Genomic DNA, 22,415 nt, shown 5'->3' on the forward strand with positions numbered 1-22,415 from the left:
GCAGGCAAAGGATGTCTCCACATCAGGTGCCAGACACCCGCAGACTGTGTGTCCCCACGCTGGGCGGGCGGACCCGGGGGTGGGGTCAGCGAGGCCCTCAGGGCACGAGGCCGAAGTGTACCTGCAGGAGCCCCGCTCTGGTCTGGTTGGAAGACCGTTGCGACATGAGACGAACAGAGGCTGGCTCTCATGACAGCCTCGACTTGGCGCAGGCCTGCCAGGCAGGCGCGCCGTACGCCGACTTGGGGCCGGCCCAGGCCGTGAGTGGAGGGTAACGGCGGCGAGAGCCTCACTCTGGTGCTGGCTGGGGCAGGGACCGAGGGACCCCCGGGGAGCCTGGAGCAAACCAGGGCCAGGGACGCTGCGCCTCAGCAGAGTCATCCCTCCTGAACTACGAGTCCCACCATGCATTGGGTTCTCGCGCCACCCGAACGCCGTCAGCCCAGGGTCACGAGGCTGTGACCTCGTTTAAACCTACCAATGAGGAAGCTCGATCTGTGACAGTTCTACGTGCGCTTGGCCGCGAGTAATTCAAATGTGCTGCTGCGCGCCGCTTCCCTTTTAAAGGAGCGGGGGTCGCCAGCGGGCCTAGGGGTGCACGGTGCGGCCGGAGGGCTAGAGCCGGGGGTGAGGGTGAGGGTGGCCAGGTGGCCTGTCGGGGGCAGTGGGGAGGCCCTGGGTGGGTTGACGCGGCGGACTGGGGAGTGAGGCAGCTGCGGCGGGTGACCGGCGGTGAAGGGGCAAAGTGGGGGGGGGGCCTCCGGGTGGGGTCAAGGAGCGGGAGGGGGGTCCCCGGAGCGGGTTGAAGGCGCGGCGGCCCCCTCCGCCGTGGGGTGAAGGAGCGGCTCGAGGGCAGGCCGCCTCCCCCCAGGCGGGGCGAGTGGATGGGGACTTAATACGCAGACTGAGCTGCGAGCTAGTAGAGAGGAGGGAGTTTAAGGCACTGTTTGCCTTAGCCACATAATCTCTACAGTTTCCTCAGAAAACAACTTATAACCGAACCCTAACCAGTGTTTAAATTCTGCTAAGCTGGGGGGACAATTCTAACTTTGCTTACCTGAGAGATACATTTGCTGCTTTTCTTTCCATGAATTAAAGGAGTGCACCTATCTTCTATACGATGGACCCTGTTTAATCTTTACTGTGCAGAGGCTCACTTGCTTTAGTTTTCACTAAGACATGTTTTTAAAAAAGACAATGTATAAGTACCATGGTACTTAGTACAAATATCTATCTAGGTAGCCCACAGAAGCTACTTAGATAGTTCCCAAAGGGAAAGGGGACACTGTGCGGAGCTGGCCCAAGCCGCTTGCCTGAGTCCCCATCCCCTGGGCTGGTCCGAACCGCTTGTCCCCCTGCATGTCCTGTTTACTCTTGCCAACTCATCAAGTTGGGCTTAAAAAAGAGACTCTCCTGGTCAAAGTGGGAGGTATGGTCACACTAACTTAGATTACATGAATAGTTTAAACCTGCATTTCTGTACTGGAGATCAAATTGCTTAGGTGTAACATTGCAGAACTCCATGAACTCTCATCTGTGTGCTGGGCTTGGAGCTTTGTTTTACAGAGTCCCCGCCACTATATTTGTAAGTTCTTCAGCACTATCTCATTTGACAAGAAGGGAGACTTGAGATTTGTAGAATTTCTGAACCTTGCAGTCATTTGCAGGGCTATTGCTGAAGTTAATCCAGCTATTTGAAATTACGGATTTCAGAGTTTGCACTTCATTGAACTGCACTACATGTGATTCCCTAAATGCAAACCTTGTCAACAACTTGATTCCTGTACTTCAAAACATGCCTGCAAAATTAAATTTTTGTGAACCTTTTTGAACTCTCTTATTTTGCAGACGCTATGGAGGAAGGAAAGGAAATGTCAGTAGGCTGGTCAAGTGATATGACTGAAGAAAAACTGGATGTTTGCAAGAACAGTGGTAGGTGGAAAACTATTGTTTAATTATTTTATTATAACTTTTAGTAAGGGATATACAAGCCTAAGCTACTTTCTAAGATACAGCTACGCTGCAGTTGGGGGTGCAATTTCTAGCTCAGGTAGACATACACACGCAGGATTTGAATGAGCTAATAGGCTAAAAATAGGAGTGTAGTCACAGTAGTGCAGGCAGCAGAACAGGCTAGCTGCCCAAATACATACTTACGGTCTTGGACGGGATTGTACTTGGGCTATTTAGCTATGGCAACACTAATGTTTGTAGCATGCTAGCTTGATCAAAGATAGAGCATGTATGTCAACCTGAGCTGGAAATTCTACCTCCAACTACAGTGCAGATGTACCCCACATGTTCTGATTATTTAAATCAGTGATTCTGTCACATCTGTTCCATAACCTGCTGTTTCCCACTACTTAGATCTTAGTGATTTACTGCAGAGCTCTATAAGAGTTCTTTGAACCACTGGTAGCCTCTGCAACATGTGGTGATGGCGGCATTTAGGGCTTTCTAATCTCCCTCCTTTTTCTACTCTGAAGTCTGCTCTAACAATTTCTTCTTTCCATATCCCAGAGTTTGTCATCCATCAGTTTAACTTCCTTGTTAACTGATGTAAATACCTGATGCTTGACATACTGTATATAAAAAGCAACAGAGGGTCCTGTGGCACCTTTGAGACTAACAGAAGTATTGGGAGCATAAGCTTTCGTGGGTAAGAACCTCACTTCTTCAGATGCAAGCTACAGGACCCTCTGTTGCTTTTTACAGATTCAGACTAACTCGGCTACCCCTCTGATACTGTATATACTTGTTCATAAGAACAATATTTTTGGTAAAAAAATGACGCATCAAAGAATGGGGGTCGGCTTATAAACGGGTCTACACCAAAATTTGATGATTTTAAACTCTATGGAATCATTTAATTGAATATCTAATACATTGTCATTTTATTTACCTGGAGCATCTCCAGGCATGGAGCCCCTCAGCTCCCTGTGGCCGCAGAACCCAGCCGAACCACAGCCACAGGGAGCTGAGGGGCTCCATGCCTGCAGATGCTCCAGGTAAATAAAACGTCCCAACCCGCCAGCGGCTTACCCTGATGGGCTGGGAGCCAAAGTTTTCCAACCCCTAAAATATAGGGTTGGCTTATGAAAGGGTCATACAGTTTTTGCTATTTTTACCTATCCATTTTTGGGGGTTGGCTTATAAACGAACGGGCTAATGAACGAGTATATACGGTACTTGTCATTCCCATGGGTCTTTCTAACCCCTTCAACTGTGTCCTTTTGTTCCTGCACATGTTCCATTGGATGACTGGGGAAAGTCACACCGTTATGCAGCTTCCTCAATCTCTCCTGTTAAAGCTCCTCTGCTGTGGATTAATAATTAACTGTCTCCCTCAATTCAGTGCTTATTCTCTCTTGCCACACACCATCCTTCGCCAGAGGTTGCTACTACTCCTATTCAGATTCCCATGCCTCTATCTTTGGCACTTACCACTTTAGTGTCTAAGGGCTAGATTCACAAAAGCACTTAGCTGCCTAACTGCCACTTTTGGCACCTAAATCCCAGAATCAGGCCCCAATTGGATTCACAGAACCCCTGCTCAGCTGCCCCCAAACCTTTTAGGTGCTTGTCAGTGCCAAGTGAGTTCATTTTTTTTTTTTTTTTTCCAGTAAAAGTTCCCTAAGAGCCTGTTTTTCTGCCTCTCAGCAAGTGCACTGCAACCTCACTCCAGGCAACCAGATGCTTAAGTTGCAATGCAATGCACTAATCTGGAGGAAGATAGGCATTCTTTCGCCTAACTCACCTGCAGGGCCAAATCCAATAAGTAGTCTCAGAGCTTGCCTACCAGATTACGTCCTCATGGATGAGTTCACACAAAATGGAGTGGAGGAAGACCTCCCTTGTAACTCTTAGCCCAGGGGTTAGGAGGTGGGAGATCCACAGTTCAAGTCATTCCCTCTACCTGATGGGGAGAGGGGATTTGAACAGGGATCTGCCACCTCTCAGGTGAGTGCCCTAGGCCAGGGGTCAGCAACCAAAGGTGGCACACGAGATGATTTTGAGTGGCACTCTCAGTGCCCGGATCCTGGCCACCAGTCCCAGGGGCTCTGCTGTCGGCCTGGGGTCCTACCGCTGGCCCCCTTTCACCTGGGGTCCCGGCTCCACTCAACCCGCTGCCAGTCCCGGCCACCGGTCCTGGGGGCTCTGCTCCTGGCCTCGGCCTGAGGCTCTGCAGCTGCCCCCAGTTGTGGACCACTGGCTGCAGCCTGGGGCAGTGAGGGGTGCAGAAAGGGGCAAGAGGGTATGCAGCTCAGCACCCCCACCTTAAAAATTGTTCCAGAGCCATTGTACTGAGATATTTTTAAGTCCTGATTTGCTGCTTACATCACTATCACATCACATGAACAGTGCACTGCATTTGACGTCGTGCATGCCGTCTGTCGCGATTTTTTCCCCCCACTATAAGTTGAGGGGTACATTTGACAAAATGTCAGCTCCTAAGAAAGCAAAGTTAGATGTCTGTTCATTTCAGCCTTCTTGGACAGACACGTTTGGATTTATTCAAAAGAAGGACCCTGCTGTTTGTACTTTCTGTTGTGAAAGTGTTGTTTGTCGCACATCAAGTGTTCGACATTTTCAAACGAAGCACGAGAAAACCTTTCTTGACGAAACAGACAAGACTGAATTGATCAAAAAGGCAGTAGCAGGATAAAGAAGCAAAGCAGTGTTTTTTAAATGCTTAAGTGTAAGTAAAAATCAAGCCACTGAAGGAAGTTACAAGACTGCACAGTACATTGCAAAAAAACGGAAAGCCATTTACAGATGGGGAATATATAAAAGAATTTTTTCTCAGCAGTTCAGAGGTTTTGTTCAATGATTTGCCAAATAAAGATGTGTATCTAGAATAAAAGAACTGCCTGTCTCTGCCAGAACTGTTGAGAGACGTGTAAGCAAAATGGCAGAAAACATTAACGAAAAGCAGACGACTGCATTAAAAGACACAGCAGCATTTAGCATTGGAGTTGATGAGAGCGTGGATATAAATGACATTACATGTTTGGCAGTTGTTGCAAGATATTGTGCTTCTGATGAAATCCAAGAGAAACTTTGTTGCCTAAAACCCTTGTATGGCACAACAAAGGGGGAAGATATAGCGGAAACTTTTGTAAACCCTTTTGAAGAACAAGAAGTTGACATCAGAAAAATATTTTTCTGTGACAACAGATGGTGCTCCTCTCATGGTCGGAAAACAGAAGGGATTTGTAAAGTTACTTGAAGATCAAATTGGCTTCCCAACAGTCAAATTTCACTGTATCATCCATCAAGAAAACCTGTATCTAATTCAGAGCTTAATAATGTGATGAATACAGTGGTGCAAATTGTGAATGTCCTTGTTGCTTGATCTGCTTTGACTCACAGACAGTTTCAAGCACTGCTAGAAAGAGATGGACAGTGCTTATAATGACATTCCACTTCACAGCAACATTTGGTGGCTAAGTTGTGGCAAGGTTTTGGTGCACTTTGTAAACTGTTTTGATGCAATCAAGGCCTTTTTGTCAGAAAAAGGACAAAACTACCCCGAACTGGATGATGACAAATGGCTATGTAAGCTCATGTTTCTAACTGACATCACTGGTCACCTAAATGAATTCAACCTCTGTCTCCAGGGTGCAGGGCAAATGGTTCTGGATCTTTATGAAACCTGGAAGGCATTTGTTATAAAACTAGCAGTTTTTCTCGGGATATTTAAACTTTGATTTTCTGCTACTTCCAACACATAAAAGAGCTATCGACACGTTGCACTGTCAGTGTTGATGAGATTGGAATGTACATGCAAGTACTGGAATCAGAATTTTCTGACAGATTTCAAGATTTCCAGTGATTTGGCCCAGTGCTTTCTTTTCTAATTACATCTGAAAAGTTCAATGAAAGCGACTTGGATTTGTCTGTATTTCAGTGGATGGATGTTGAAGATTTTGAAATGCAGCTCATTTGGTTAAAAAGCTCAGAATTGTGGGCATCAAAGTTTGGAGATCTGCGGAATGTACTTAAAGCTACTGAGAGAGATCATGGCGCCTCTATTCTGACCTTCTGCACATCCCTGCCAGTGAAATTTAACTGTTCGAAGAAAATTGCGTTTGCAATGCTTTCAGCATTTGGATCCACATATACCTGTATGGACAGGTGTTTTCAGACATGAAATCTGTCCTCTGTCCCTCTCAGAGCCGGTTAACAACTGATCATTCAGAAGCCTGTGTACAACTTAAAGTATCCAAATACATGCCCGACATTGGAAAACTCAGCAAGGAAAAGTAAGGGCAAGGATCACACTAAACTGATAAGATCTGCATTTTAATTTAATTTTTAAATGAAGCTTCTTAAACGTTTTAAAAACCTTATTTACTTTACATACAACAGTAGTTTAGTTATATATTATAGAGAGAGACCTTCTAAAAACATTTAAATGTATTACTGGCACGCAAAACCTTAAATTAGAGTGAATAAATGAAGACTTGGCACACCACTTCTGAAAGGTTGCTGACCCCTGCCCTAGGCTATAGAATATTCTGTTGAGGGGCTCCCTCAGTCTCTCCTGTTGAAGCTCCTCTGGATAAATAATCAACTATCTCCCTCCATTCATTGTATAGGAAGCCTGAGCATATAACTTGGACTTTGTGAATCCCAGTGATTTTTCTAGGTGTCTAAAAGTTAATGTGGTGACACTCACCGTTACTATGTCTAAGTGTCACCATAGTCTAAGTGCCTCAACTCTTGACATCTCTTCTGAATGTTTGACACCCACCCCGCCACTTGAAGCCCACATCCCTAATCTCAGATCTGGCCTACAGACAAAACTGACACCCTCCATTAGGAACTTTCTTTTTGCCTGGGATCCACTCGGTCCCCTCCTTACCCTCTCCTTTTATTCCGTATCCCAGTTAGATCTCCCTTCTGCTGCCTTTCAGTTCCAGACAGGCCTTCTCATTCCCTTATTTTCACCTAACTACTGTCCTCTGATTTGTTCTGTGCCTTATTCAGACAAGTCCTCTTATACTTCTCTTGCTGGGAGGGTGGAGGTCTGTCCTAGTTTTCCTAGTTACTACTGTATCTCATTTCCCCTCATCTCCTTTGCCTTTTAAACATTTGACAACGGGTTTACATTTCACCCTTCTATTTCTCTTCCAGCTCTGACCCCTTCCAGTCTGGTGCTTTCCCACTTCACCAAAACTGCTCTGATTAAAATAGCTTTCTCACTTTCCTGCATCTTTCTGCTGCCTCTAAACTCAATAACATCCTCTCTTCAACTGCAAACTTCTTCTAGGGTGAAATTTAGTAGCTTATTTTAATTGTTTCAGTTGAGTGCAATGCAAAAGGAATGGGTGATAAAGAAACCACCCTTAAGCTGAATATTTTCTGACGGTCATCTTGACATCTGTTCCATCTCAGTGTTAAAAGTAGCCTTGGTCACTTTCTCCATGGGCTCTCAATGTTTTTGCTTTTACAACCTTCTTCTGATTTTAAATGTTTCTCTTCCCTGTTGCTGTGTGACTGTTCCACAAACAAACTTTCTACTGAAATAAGAGCACTGGCTATGCACAAAGTGCTGTCAAATGCATACTAAAACTAAGATATTTTTCTAATCTTTCAGTTTTAATAATGTTAAGTGTTACTTGAAACAATTAAACATGTTCAGAAAGACGTGTGGTTATTTTTAATTATCTGACCTAATAACTTGAACTATTGTCACAGTTAATTTTAAAGACATCTTGGCAATGTGTTTGGAATGACTATAATTGGGGTGTGAACTTAATGAAGATCAAGTAACTACTTAAAATAAAATTAGAAATAACTAAGGTTAAAGTTGTTAAAGCTAATGCCAACTGGCAGTGTTGTTAGAAATATACTGCAATGCAAATTGTATAAATCCCGTAACTACAGCGATAGTCACAATTAATGAGATTGTTATACTTTCAGACTTTCCCCTTCTAACTGATGAAAAATTTGATTTTGACCTTTCACTGTCTCCTGCAAGGTAAGCTAAGTGTTTAAGAGCAAGTACATATTTGAAGTGCAAAGGATTTTACAATATCTTGATTGTCTTGTCTGTCTTACAGTGGAAATGAAGATGAAGTTTTTGTTGGACCTCTTGGACATAAAGAAAAATGTGTTGCTGTCAGTATTGAAGCAACTAAAGATGCTGAAGAAAAGATCTCTCAAACCCCTGATGATAAGCTTGTGTGGAGTCCTCTTACTGGAGAGAAATTTGTAGAAATTTTTAAAGAAGCTCACTTGTTAGCACTGCAGTTAGAAAGTGGCAACAAAAATGAACAGAACAAAGTCACCCAATCAGAAGGACCAAAACCCAAGGTTATAGAAAAATTTGTGCAAGCATCCAAGTCAAAACTAAAAATCTTTCAAAAAGGAAACATAGAAAAAAGCCCCAGGGCTATTAAAAGGGAGACGTACTGTGTGTGGGACAGCCCAATTTGTCAACTGCCACCTTCCTTTCAGAAGCGTTTAGATTTACCTGTGACTGCAGTTGACAAAACTCCTCCAAACACATCTAGTCCAATTAAAATCCATAAATTTCCTAAAATGTCTGTTTCACCTCTAGCCCGAGAACAGCAAAGTGATGAAAAAAATAAAAAGGCAATAAGCAAATTGCACACAAAGGCTTCATCTGCTCTTGGAAAAAGCCATCAACTGACAGTAGAAAAGGTAAAGAATTTTCTTCTGGATAACTTAATACTCAATAAAAAACATGGTTGAGATAAGGGACTGTTTAAATTTGCAAGCTTTTGTTTAACAACTTTCTCTTTTAATGCATCTCTCCATTGTTTGAGAGAATCTCAAATAGGAAACTGACTTGACACAAAGAGCTGGTAAATGCACAAGGTAAACTGAAGGCATATTTTAACTTGTTATACCAATGCTAGTGAAGTAATAGTTATTAAAATAGTGGCTAGAACTGCAGAAAAGTCATGTTGTTTTTTTTAATTGACCGAATTTGAGTTTTTACATTTATTAATGCTTGATGTTCCTGACTTCTATGTAAGTATTTAATACTTACTTTGTCATCCCTCTGGTAAAATTATTGCTGTCTTTTGGTGATTTAGATGCCAACAGGCTCTTTACTTATATTAAGCTCTCTTCAAAATTGACAGTAATAGGCACAGCTCTGGAGATACAGCAGTAATAACACTTTCTAGTCTCGGTACACACCCTATCTAGAGCATGATTAGCCAACTATGTAAGATTGAGGAGAACCCAGCTATGCAGCACTACATTGAAACACTGCCCAGATACACTAGGGGAAGTGGTAGTTGCGTTAATCATCTCTCATGTACATAAGCCCTGTCCAGGTTGTTTTTTCTCTCCCGTCCTTCTGTTCCTTCCCCTTCATAGCTAAGTCTATGCAACTAGCAAGATACTCCTTCTCTCCATGTGCACTACTGAGGAGGAGGATGTTGGCTCCTTAGTCCTGAGCAGGAGGGTGAGGAATTTTTGCCATAGGCAAGGGAGCGAGAGAGCTTCTATAATCTGCTCGCTTCCTCTTTGTCTCCTATCCCATAGCTTTGATCGTGTTGCTGGTCATGTGGCCCTCTCAGATGCTAACTGGAATAGACTTGTGAGCTGTGCAGTCTAAAACTTTCATGTCTAGCTTTTGGTGTCAACTAGGGAAGAATCTCCTCTGGGCTATTGGAAAGAAGAGTCTGTGTGTGCATTACATTTATGCTTACAAATGTGGGACCTACCTTTTCTTAAAATAGGTAACAGCCACTGCGGTGTCTAGGGAGTAACATGTGCTGAAAGAATCTCATAGAGACTAACTTGCTGCAGAGGTGATCGCCTTATGTTGATTTATCTGACTTAAAGCCAATTTCAATAAATGCGAACATAGTCTATGCTGGATTTAACAACTTTAAAGTCTAATAAAGTCTAAATAAGTTGAGAACTTGGAATTTTTAATGTCTAGCAATCTACATATTCGGTAGATGCAATATGCTTTTCTGTTGGCTGGTATAAAAAATATGGTTACTGAATAAATCAGCTCATGCAAAATCTTTGGAGCTACTGAAATTGTAATAGCTTTCAAATAAATTTAAAATGTTAATCTTGCAGCCAAAACCAGGGAAAAAACATTTGAACAGCCTGGGGTCATCTGAAGATCTACTCTCTGACAAATCCAGTGTTGCTTCAGATGTATGTGACTCGTCATTCAGTGGGAGCTCATCATTACAAGACAAGCGAGTTCTTCCTTCTCAAAGCAAGGTAATGGCAAGTGTTAATACGGCTGCAGAGTGAATATGTTCTTAGAGTGTTGGTCCTCTTACTTATATAAAAATGGAGACGACAAACTTTCTGACTTAGATTTAATGTCATAGTCTTGTCTTATAATGAATTCAAGGTAAAGTTTCTATTCTACAATTGCAATTCTTGGGTGGCTAAGTTATACATGAAGTATTTTTCCTACATTTGTAACAGAGAATTGTTCTTAGTGCATCAACAGATAGTTAGATATTGTGTTAATATGAAATGTAGTATGTAATATTAAGGGGCAGGGAAATGCAGATAATAGACCTCATAGGAGGCTTGTGGATTAAAGCCTTTACTCTTCATGGTCACCTATTGTGTTACTTGGAAAGATTGTCATTTTTCTAGCATGGAAGCAGAATAGCAGTGACTCTAGTTACATCAGAAGCCAAATTCTAGGAACCATAGCACTACAATTTAAGTACTCATGTCTACCAAGAATGTGTCTAACCTGTGGAATATAGTTTCTGTCTCAATTTTGTTAAAACTTGTACAACGTTGCAAGCCACTTAATATTGCCTATACTGTTTCCTCTTCCCCTTGCCCCTCCTGCCCCGAGGGGCTTGATCTCTTGGCAGTGGATATAGTCAAATCACCAGATCTGACCCTAATAGAATAGTCTTAGTTATAACAGTCAAACTTGCTCAATCACTTTCCCTAAGAAAAGAATTGAAATAACATGGGATATTGGATGTGAGGCAGGGAAAGATGCTTATCACTTCAAAAATAGCACTCCAATGTACTGTCCCATTAATCTTCATTTCTATATACTTAGAATCCATCTTAAAGATATACTTGAGCTGGGGGCGGGGAGGGAACACCATCGGGCTAACAATCAATTTCTGAGACGTATCCTATTCCAGTTCTACATAAGAACTTAGGTACCAAACAAATGTATAATTACATTTTTATTATATATATATATATATTTTTTTTGCTTCCCAGCAGTCTGCTTTTTACTTAACTTAAACATTTTAAAACAGGATTATAGAATTTGTCCCTGGGACAAACGAACCCAGAGAACAGTGATGCATAATGATGTAGAAATCTAACAAATGAAAATGTTTTTGTGCTTGTTTAATGTCTTTTGGACAGTTAAATAAATTAGACTTCTTTATTCACAGTTTGGGTTAAGGAAGACGCAGTTAAAACCTCCTAGTGCTGCTAATGGTCCTCTAAGAAAGAACACCTCATCTTCATCGTCGTCATCCATTTCCAGCATGAACTCCAGTTTGAATTCAAGTTTGTCTGTCTCTCCCATAGGGGGAAATGGTAATAATTAGCATAGAGATGCAGCATGCAAATCACTTTAAACTTAAAATAACTAATGGGGTGTTTTTGACTTGCAGGTTCCAAAATGTGTTTGGGGCAATCTGTATTTCTTGCCGATTCAGAACACTAGGCTGTCTTTGGGGTGGAGTTTGGAGTGTTGTTGCTGTATTGTTCCCAGGATATGAAAGGCAAGGTAGGTGAGGTAATATCTTTCATTGGACCAAGAAGGTACAAGCTTTCGGTAGCTTTTCAAGGTACATAGAGCTCTGCGTACCTTCTACCAACAGAAGTTGGTCCAATAAAAGATATTATCTCAGCCCCTTGTCTCTTTGGTGTTGAGAACAGGTGAATAAAACTTCATGTAGGCTGACAGTGTGGTAGTTAGTTCAAGTTCTTGACTTCTAGCACTTTGATTCTAAAATCTGGGAATGCCCACTGGGAGCTGCAAGCAGCCGTACCTGCGGACGCTCAGGTAAACAAAGCGTCTCGTGGCCTGCCAGGGGCTTACCCTGAACAAGCAGCGAACCAAGTTTGGGAACCTCAGGTATAGATAATAAGGAAGTCACTATCAGGAAGTATAATGCAAGACTGCTATTGGAGGACACAGCTTAATAAGTTTAATAAAACTTCAATTCAAGGGGAAAAAGTTTAGTAGCACATGTCTTGGAAATACTTAATGCAAATGACTAGAAACTGTCTAGCAAATCCAATTAGTCTAATTGAAAAACTAAGATTTTAAGTGAGTAAGTAGAATATTGAAACTTTTTTTTTTTTTTTTTTTTTTAAATGACAACTTTTAAATACTCTTAACTAGCACAGGTAAGGAGACTTCATTGAATGTCCCTTAACATATGTATTTCAGGTAGCTGGGGCAACTATATTGAAAATACAAGTTATGCTTAAATATATCTATAAAGAAGGCATATTTAAGTGCGTCTCAAAATACCTTACTCTTGTTTCATTTGACCTGGAAGCTGATAGACTGAATCATGTCAAGGAGGCTTTTCTGCAGCATCAAAGACAAATAACCACTTCGTAGACGTTTCCTACGGTTTTTGCTCTTCTAGGATTTCAAAACTAGTGGCTAAAAAGTGGAAAAATCTGAAACCTTTACATTGTAACAACTGCATAGTTCAGATGCTTGAACACCTATCACAAATCATTGCATAATGTTTTCATATCTTCAGCTGCACTTGAGTAAACTTAGACTCTCTTGTAAATAGTTAGATGTACCTTGTAACCAGTTGAGGGAAAAACAACTAGCAATTCAGAAGTATAAATATGAGATTTCTATCTTTCAGCTAAATCAAACGTCTCTTCAAAAATTTCTGTGAGCAGCTCCAAACCCTCATCTAGCACAAAAAGACTGGCTATGGTTAGACCTATCAGAATGTCATCTGTGCAGGCAGTCCATTCTGATGTGTCCTGCAAGCAAACGAGATCAGTTAGTACTCCCAGAATATCTACTGCTGGGAATTTAGCCAAGTCTTCAGCTTCAGTGACAGAATCCCAAACTCTAGCCAGTGGAATTCAGAGACTGAGCTCAGTTCCTAATCTGCAGAAGATATTTCAGCAGAACAAAGATGGAAGTGCAGCAAAAGGAAATACATGCCCAAAAGACAAGGCTAACGTTATAATCACACCTTCAAATCAGATTAAGGTCCCTAAGAGATGTGGAGGTAAGCACACATTTTGGAAGGCTGTTTTTTGTGTTAACTTGGCTTTTAATTTTAACATTTCTTTGAATGCTCCTCACAGTATGTGCTAATTGAGAGTGAAATATGTCTTTATTTGTATATTGTTCCAAAGCTGTTGGGATGGAATGAATCATGTGACTTGTAGTTGAGGTGTTATCTATATTAGTTTAGTTTTCAACTATAACAAATAGGGAATAACATAGAGTAATATTTTTCTTTTCCCTTAGGTTCATCACCAGAAAATACAGCATCAAAAATAATGGAGCCAATCCAATTACTGTCTTGTGGCACATTTGGAAGGTAACATTGTAATTAGAACTTAACAGGTCACTTGCATGTTTTTCTTAACTATACCTACATTTAAGAGTGTTGTATCAAGCAACTATGTAATCTAAGTGCAGTTCTAATTACTTTGAAAATAACATTGTGAGATTTCTGTACTCTCATAGTGACTTCCAGATTACTCTGCCCTTCCACAAGTAAAAATGTTAAAACTCACCCTGGGATATGAAAGTCAGTTTGGCTTTCTTGGGATTGGGTAACATAAATACCTAACTGGAATTCATTGACAATTCTGATGTGTAAGGGAACAGAATCGGCTTTCACATAGCAGTGATATTTCTGCGGTGCTAATGAGGTGGGTTGGTTTTTTTTGTTTTTTTTGTTTTTTTTTAAGTCAGGTCTGAATATATTCAGGAAGCAAATCTATTGAGGGCTGTTTTCACACAATACCTGTTCACTAGAGAAGTGCACTTCAAGATTCTGTTACACTGAGTGCTCTGCTTCCTCTTCTGTCTCAAATTAATCTGAAATTTTCACAAAATGAAGGTTTGAAACATCTGTTAACTGAACCTTATCTATGAGGATGTGACCAGTTCCAACATAATACAGCAATCCATTTTTAATGTTCAGGTTTAGTTATCCTAACATTTGCATAACTGTTTGTGTTCTTAAGCCTGCCTTATGTTGTTTATTTCTGTTGTCTGACTAGTATTCAGAAAGAAGTTGTAACACGTTTCTAGAAGCTTTCAGTTAATGTATGCTGCATGTTTTCCTGTAGTGGTGTGGCTGTTTGCACTCCTGTCAGACCTTCCAAAGATGGGGCCTCGCAGAACTCTTGTCTTAGTTCCAGGTCCATTTTAATTACTCCAGCCAGTATAAAACGTTCTGCTCTGCCTACTCCCGCCGGTCGTCGTATCTCAGGAATTCCCGCAATGACTCCTAAAACTTTGCCAAGATCTGTCTCCTCTCCACATTTTACGTCTGTTCGTCAAATCTCCAGTGTGTCCGCCAGAAAGACTCTTGCAGCTGGGTAAGAAACCGCAGGTGTAACATGGCCCTATTGAAGTCTATTAAAACTCCTGTTGACTTCAGTGGGAGAAGGATTTTGTCCAGATGTTCAGACGCCGTATGCTAGCATGTAAGAGATTTCATCTACTGTTGAGTAGACGCATGCCCAAGTAACTTGCAAAATAACACAGCTATACTCGTTAGTTCTTTCCAGCATAAATCTCTAACATGGTTTGGTTTGCCTGAATCCTTAAACCAAGGGATAATGTTAGACTCTTGTAAAAATAGTGACGATAAGCACATCTTAATCTGTCACTTGACCACATCTTCAAACCACCTATGAATCAACTTGAATTATGTGCATCATAGAACTTGTATTTGAGGAATTCTGCTGTTTTCAGCCAGCTTACTTGATGTACTGAATAGAAAGTGACTGCAGAAGTAACTTTGTGTTCCCACACAATGATACTTCCAGCTATATGAAAGATAATGCAGGATCTAAACATGGCAATACTTTCTAGATGAGGAAAGCAAACAGGCAGTTAAGTCAAATGAATTATTTTTAAGTTCTGTTTAAGTTGCACTTTCACTTTAAGGTATTGAACAATCTTATGCTGTCACCATTATAAAATCTGGCATCCTAAAAGAGGCCAAGGATTGAATTAACACTGAACTATTCTTGCTCCATGAGGTGGTCTTCCATGCCATAGTTGAGACTGGCTAGGTACCAAGGGGAATCTGGGCAGCACCACCACAATTCTGTACCTGTTCTGTGGAGGGGATGCAGTCTCTTCCATAGCTGTCAACCCAAAATCTTTTCACAAGCTCTAAATATATACACAGCTTAAACTAGTATTTAAGGCAGCTTCATGGTGCTGGTTCCCCAGAATAAAATTTAACTAACCTTATATTTCACATTGTGCCCAAATAAAACCTTGTTCCAGTGTAAGCCAAGCATCATCATGCCTGTCTCAAATGTTCAGTTATTTCCTCAAACTACAAATGCAAAATGCTCTTTCTTCCCAAAACCCTCCCCTTTCCCAACTCCACTATCCCACAGATTGTTAAGCTTGCAACTTTGGAATCCTCCAATTTGTCCAATTTTGTACTTTTCCCTTCACCAGCGATTGGACTGAACCAGTGCAGTGACATGCAGTACCGGCACTTCTCTGATATAGCAGTCTTGCATAAGCTTAAGCTAAAATTTTCAAATGTGGTATCCTAAAATTATTCACCAAATATGGATTGCCCATTTTTCTTCTACACTGTAGACAACTTTGACTTAATCTATTTAAATTGTAATTCCTCAGGGCAGGAACAGTGTCTTTATGTTCTGTGAGATGCCTAGCATGCTTTTAGATAATGAATAAATAAGACGTTATATTCACAAAATGGAGAAAAATAAAGCTATCAAATGGCACTCTAGCTTTTGTTGGGCAGCTAAATGACATGAACCTTTAAGAGATGTTCATTAAGCATTATATTAAATACTTGCCAACTTTACTTTCCCCCAGTTCTAAACAGGCAAAGGACACCAAAACACAAGTGTCATCATTTGAAGATGATGACTTATCTCCTCCACCTATGATACCTCTTACACTTGTCTTTTCACCAGAAAAGACTACTGAAATAGCACAGAATGAAATACAAAAAGAGACTGAAATACAAAAACAGCCAGCTGAAGGAGCACAAACTAATGAGGTAGGTAAACTGAATCTATTTTTCCCTCTTGTAAAAGCTGCCGTTGAGTGAACTGCATGAAAATGTGAGCTGTCTACTAACTAAAAACTTGCTCAAATTTTGAAGTGATCTAGATTAGGCATATATGTGCCCTCTAGTGTTTGTTTATCATACCACTGAACAACATTTCTTCATTGGGATAAATGTTCCTGGAAAACTAATTTCCGTCACCTGCACAAATAATTGCAGGTCAAATTTAAATTTGCTCTCCCAGTTATCTGCACTGGAAAGTCCTTGTGTATTTATGAATCCAATCATGAAACACAATACAATGTGGGGTAATTCTAATAATAATTATGCAATATATCTGGTTTTGGACAGTATTGAATGTCTATAGAGAACTGTTCAAACCATAAGAAAAAAAAGTCTAAACTCATATTTGCTGGAATAGCAACTTGCTTGCAGATATCAGTCATAGACCAAACTAACAATTATTCATTGTTAGTTCAACTGTAGTTATTTTCTCTGGTATTCTGTTTACTGAATGCTGGAAGCTTGCTGTGGATTTTGTTTGATGTATGTAAATACTGGATAACAATCAAATTGGATAGAGGTGTGACTAAAGCTTGTCATCTTATAGAATTGTTTCTTTGCTAAAATGTCGTCAGATCACAGTTGTAGGTACAAGGTTAAAACTGAATTGAAAAACTGAAATATGAAACAATCCTATTTGAAAAATATTCTCTAGCACTTACATAATACTTTACCACCTCTGCTCTGCACACTAATCCTCCCCTCATCCACCAAGCTATGCTGCCTTTAGGATAGTCTACATATAACCTACAAACCTAAGAATTGCTTGTTGCTTTTTGTGGCTTTTCCCTGTAAGTCAATAACTGACTTACCTACATTCTTCTGAAGGAAGCACAATAAACAGAGGAAAATAAACTATTTACTATTTCTAGGTCTTGCTGGTAGATATTGGAATAGATAAAACTCCCATTGCTGCTTTGGAATGTGAAAGCAGACCTCTCATTGACCTTTCTAATACTCCGGAAGTGAATAAAGTTATTCCATTAAAACCTAGTGTGGTAGGACAGGTAAGGTATCTCAATCTTATCTCAATCATTTGTTTCCATAAATGCATAAAAATAGTGCAAAAAACAATTGTTTGGTTGTATGAATTTGTATGTAGAAATAGTTATTTCTCCCCTGTAACAATGTATTGTATATGAAATATGCTTAGCACTAGTACCTCATATTTAATCCAACACTCTTATTTAAGATGAATCCAATTTATGGATTCTTCTTGCAGTCTCTTCCCTTTCAATCTCTAAGGTGAGTGATCATTTTATTGTAAAACACAGCTATGAATGAGCATCAGTTCATGAATCAAGGATCTTAATTATTCAGCTTTGCATGGCCCATTCTTGCTGTGCTGTTTTTTGGAAGTCAAAAAACTAGCTGCATCAATTATTGTTGTGGAAACACAGCTCTGTGCAGGCTCACTACACTTCTCTTAGTAGCAGTGGCATGTCATGACACTTTTTTAGTACATTTTATGAGGTTGTACAAGGGACTGGATAGAATCAGCCCATGGACACAGCCAGTCAGGAAGTCATATACAGAGCTTTCATATTGTAGAAATTAATTCTGAGGCACACCACTGCTTACTAGCCATGAACCCCAATAAGGCTAGAGTATGTTCCTGCTACTCTTCTCTGGTGTGAGACCATGTCTGTCAAAACCCCTAACCTCAGCACTGGTTTTCAGAACTGCACCAATTCAGACCAGTTTGGTATGTGGAGGTTTGTGTAAAATGGCCCATCACTCCTGATGTGGTCACCACTCTTCAAAAGTCAAAGCAGCTGACGCTTGACTTTGGCTTTAAAAGTATCTTGGTCACTAATGTGCAGGCCAGTGGAGACTCTTGGCTTTCCCTCCACTGGAGCCAATATAGAAAAGCAGATATGGTAGTAGTGCACACTGACAATATTCCTAGTGTTTTCGAGGCACATTTGCACATATTGAGTGTAGGACTTAAATAAGTAGTCATTCCATGACTTTAAAAGGTAAGGGGAGTAAGCTATTACCAAAATCTGTTACTGTGACTCCCTGAAACAAATGGTGCTTTTTAGGGAATAACAACTTGATAAAAATATCTAGTGAAAGTGCTGGTGCTTTTATTTTTACTAATAAGTAAGGCCCAGAACCACAAAGAGACATGAGTGTCTAGAAAAATCACAGGAATACTGTGATCTGCAAAGCCTGAGTTAAGAGTAGGACTAGTGGTTAGGGTACTCGTCTAGGATGTGGGAGCCTACCAGTTTAAGTATCCCCTTCTGCCTGGATGAGGGGATTTTATATCCATTTAATCCGTACATCTAAACAGGAGTCTCCCACTTCTCAGGTGAATGCTCTAACCTTTGGGCTGTGAGATATTCTGATGTCAGTCTCTCCTGTTGAAGCTGTTTCACTTTGGATAAAAGAACAGGAGTACTTGTGGCACCTTACAGACTAACGTGGCTGCTACTCTGAAACCTGTCATTTTGGATAAACAATCATTGAAGCAGGGGGATTGGAACTTGGGTCTCGCATATCGTCAGTGACTGCTCTAACCACCCAGCTATAGGGCCCTTCTCATGCATGTGTGCTCTCTCTCTGGCCCAATTACTCTTTAAGAGTGGAACTACTGTAGAAAATAAATGTAACAGGGTGTGTGACATTCCCCATGGTCCAATCTGGACTAATGGATAGCTGTGTCCCCCCTCAGTTCTCCAACATGGAGTGCCTTTTACACAGCTCTGCTGTGAGAGCAACCACTCCTGGTCTGCTCACATAAAGCGTGTTATCATTAAATCACTACCAGCTATACTGTGTGAGTGCTACAGTCAGCCACCCTGGAATTACATTACAGGGCAACACTAGAAAGCTCGTAGTCCCAAAATGTGCATTTCCCCCCAAAAGGTGCATCTTGTACTGCCCAGCCCCTTCTGGACAATACAAACTCATATATAGTCTGTCATTTCATTAATAGAAGATCATTTGCACAAATCTTGTTCTCTCAAATGGAATTTGCCAAACACTTCAGTCCAAACACACTGGTTTAGATAAAACAATAAAACAAGTTTATTAACTATGGAAACCTAGATTTTAAGTGATTACAAGTAATGAGGCATAAAAGAATTCGTTACAAAGAAATAGAAGGTAAAACATGACTAAAACATAACACTTAACTTGTTAAGTGAATTCAAAGCAAAAGGTTTCTCACCACATGTTCTAGCAGTCTTACTAGCTAAATCTTTCAGCCACGATCCCTTCACAGTCTAATGATGCTTCCTTTGACCTTTTTCAAGTGTTGTCGATGCTGTGAGTAGAGATGAAGGGAGAAAGATCCTTTGGGTTTTGTTCCCCATTTTTATCTTTTTCCTCCTTTTGAGAATCATCTCCAGCTGGGGTTCAGGAGACTGAAAGTCTGTGGAGTCAGAAACTTCCAGCTGTTTTTTTGACAAGATGTAAATTTCTTGCTCACATCCTTTTTCCTGTCAAAGAATGGGCGCTTAATCAGATGTTAGTCCATTTTATTTTAACACCTGGCTCAGGCATCAGTTTGCCTTTTGTATTTGAGGAATTGGTCTAAACTTGGAATATGTCTCAGTAACGCTATACAGTGTTGCCACACATTTTACCAGGACAATAATGATCAACACATGATGAATTTTCAGATGATACCTCACAAGGCATACTTTGTACAAAATCCATTATAGTTTTGTAAAAAGAGTTAACATTGGGATACAAACTATCATGGGGGGAAGGAGGAGGGAAGAGGGGCAGGTAGAACACATGTCTCTCTTTGGCATCTCCCAACAGCTAGTGGAGGTGGGGGGTGACCTACCATTCTGGCTTTTGTGAATCCCATTTTTAGGCACCCCTTTCCCTCTGTTGTACAGGAAATCTGAGTACCTAACTCTGGCTTTGAATCCCAGTGATTTTTTTTTTTTAATCTTCTAAGCACGTAAATGCTGGGTGTTGCACGGCTCAGTGTCACAACAACTGATTCACAAATGGATTTTAGCCCTAAGACTCAGTCCCCAGGTATTTTGCATAAATCCTTAGTGTAGCAAGAAAACTAGACATCATACCTATTTTACTTGCTTTTGATTTTTTTTTTTTTAACCTTTAGGAGCTAATTCAGTCCTGATTGATCCAAGGAATGCTAGTCTAAGTCTTTGGGGCAGAGACTAGGTCTCCTTTTATATAGCACAAGGGGCTCTGGTGCATGTGGGTTCTGCTAATAAACTTTTACAGTTGGGTAGAGAGGCTCTAAATTGAACATTAAGTATGGTGTAGGTATTTGTCTTCAGGCACTTGAAGAAAAGATCTTTGACTTAATAGTACTGCTGATGTTCTAGAAGTTAACTGCACTACCATTAGGGCAGAGGTGGGCAAACTACAGCCTGCGGGCCACATCCGGCCTGCAGAACCGTTCTCCCCAGCCCCTGAGTTCCTGGCCCCGGAGGCTAGCCCCTGGCCCCTCCCCTGCAGCCTCAGCTCACTGTGCCCTCTCTGGGTGGTGGGGCTGTGAGCTCCTGGGGCAGTACAGCTGCAGAGCCTGGCCTGACCCGGTGTTCTGTGCTGCGGGTGCATAGCTGGCTCCTACCAGGCGGCACAGCTGCCTGTCCTGGTGCAGCTGCGCCGCCAGCCACTGGTGCTTCAGGCAGCATGGTAAGGGGGCAGGGAGCGGAGGTGGGGAGGTTGGATAGAGGGCAGGGGGGTTTGGGGTGGTGGTTGGGGGCAGGAGTGGTCAGAGGGCAGGGAATGGAGGGGTTGAATGGAGGCAGGGATTCTGGGAGCGGTCAGGTAGAAGGGGTGGTTGGATGGGGCAGAGGTCCCAGGGGCGGCAGTCAGGAAGAAGGGTGGGGGGTTGGATGGGGCGTCGGGAGGCAGTTAGGGGCGGGGGTCAGGAGCGGTCAGGGGACAGAGGGGGTTGGATGGGGCAGGAGCAAGAAGCAGGGGAGGTTGGATAGGGGGTGGGGCCGGGCCACTCCTGGCTGTTTGGGGAGACACTTTCTGAAACCCAATGCAGCCCTCGGGACAAAAAGTTTGCCCACCCCTGCATTAGGGTAACTAGCTGAAGTTACCTGTGTTCCTGATAGTCCTATGTGTAGAGTAACTATCAGGCCAAGATACTAGCTAAATCTTATGTCACTTCATTTCTGTCTTTCAGCTAATAGATTTGAGTTCTCCTCTTATCACCCTGAGTCCTGAAGTGAACAAAGAGAATCTGGATTCCCCTTTGCTGAAGTTCTAAACTAAACCTTAGCTAAATCCAAAATTTATCTTGGGACTAGCATCTGCAATTTTGATATATTAGCCATCTGAATAGGACTGTGTGGAGTGAATATCATGCAATAAAATCCCTTTAGTGTACTACTTGAATGTAATTTGTGTTGACAAAATGGAACTAGAATAATCTGTTCAGCAAATCCAAATTGGGAGCACTTGATTAACATGACTGTCTTCATGCATTGTTGCAGATCCATGTAGTTTTTTAAAAAAAAAAGTGCTGTATGTCTGCTTTAGTAAAATTATTTTAAGACTAATTATACATAAGAGTAACCTTTTTCTAAAGGTTTGCTAGTAAATAAAATGATCTAAAGTACTAAAATTAAACTGAAAATTAAAGCTAATGTGGTAGTTATCTTTGTATCTAAGGCATTTTAATGGCCTGTATACATATGAAACTATAGGACATCTGGAAATAAAATGTTTTTGGGCCAACAAATGTGTTGCATGCTAGTTGTGCCATGGAATATTTCAGGAAGCTAAAATAGCTACATTCAATAAAAGAAGCTGGATCTAATGGTGCACTTACACATAATCAGGTTACTGTTAAAGGCGGTAATGTCAGAACTTTGCAAAGTTTATATAAATTGAACTGCCTGCACTGAAGGCTTTTTCTATAACAGATTTAGAAAATGGAAAAAATGGGATCAGAGTGAAAACTGCATTAGACTAATTTTTAAATTCTGATAACTTTGAGGTAGGGGAATATGGCAGGAACAGATAAAACAATAATGAGGTCAGCTGTAGAAAGCAAAGTAAAGGATGGGATTTGACAGCTATCTGGTCCACTGTATGAGAGATGTAATTCTAGATGTAAGAAATGATATGAAGTCAAGAATAGGACATAAAATGGGAAGAGCA

General features: G+C 41.2%; 1 protein-coding gene across 2 annotated transcripts; it reads left to right on the forward strand.

The window, feature by feature from the left end:
- The first annotated feature begins 474 nt into the window (after positions 1–474).
- On the forward strand, positions 475–21,993 carry GTSE1 (G2 and S-phase expressed 1). 2 transcript variants are annotated; one of them, XM_034767006.1, is made up of 12 exons: positions 475–526; positions 1,849–1,932; positions 7,930–7,987; positions 8,070–8,673; positions 10,078–10,227; positions 11,394–11,541; positions 12,843–13,220; positions 13,466–13,538; positions 14,299–14,550; positions 16,043–16,229; positions 17,174–17,308; positions 21,436–21,993. In XM_034767006.1, the coding sequence occupies exons 2-12, from the start codon at positions 1,854–1,856 to the stop codon at positions 21,517–21,519; spliced, it is 2,148 nt and encodes a 715-aa protein (XP_034622897.1). In that variant the 5' UTR covers positions 475–526; positions 1,849–1,853; the 3' UTR covers positions 21,520–21,993. The 2 variants fall into 2 exon arrangements, with proteins under 2 accessions (XP_034622897.1, XP_034622905.1); XM_034767014.1 differs by lacking the exons at positions 475–526; positions 14,299–14,550 and having other exon boundaries at positions 1,854–1,932.
- Positions 21,994–22,415: the final 422 nt, after the last annotated feature.

This window comes from Trachemys scripta, chromosome 1, assembly GCF_013100865.1.
Source record: "Trachemys scripta elegans isolate TJP31775 chromosome 1, CAS_Tse_1.0, whole genome shotgun sequence".
In the NCBI taxonomy this organism is placed as follows: domain Eukaryota; kingdom Metazoa; phylum Chordata; order Testudines; family Emydidae; genus Trachemys; species Trachemys scripta.

Excerpts from the sequence above, each read along its gene's own strand:
- GTSE1 (XM_034767006.1), top strand. The coding sequence starts at position 1,854 with ATGGAGGAAGGAAAGGAAATGTCAGTAGGCTGGTCAAGTGATATGACT. Across the intron at positions 10,228-11,393 it reads TTCTTCCTTCTCAAAGCAAG|TTTGGGTTAAGGAAGACGCA; the intron begins GTAATGGCAAGT and ends CTTTATTCACAG. Across the intron at positions 17,309-21,435 it reads AACCTAGTGTGGTAGGACAG|CTAATAGATTTGAGTTCTCC; the intron begins GTAAGGTATCTC and ends TCTGTCTTTCAG.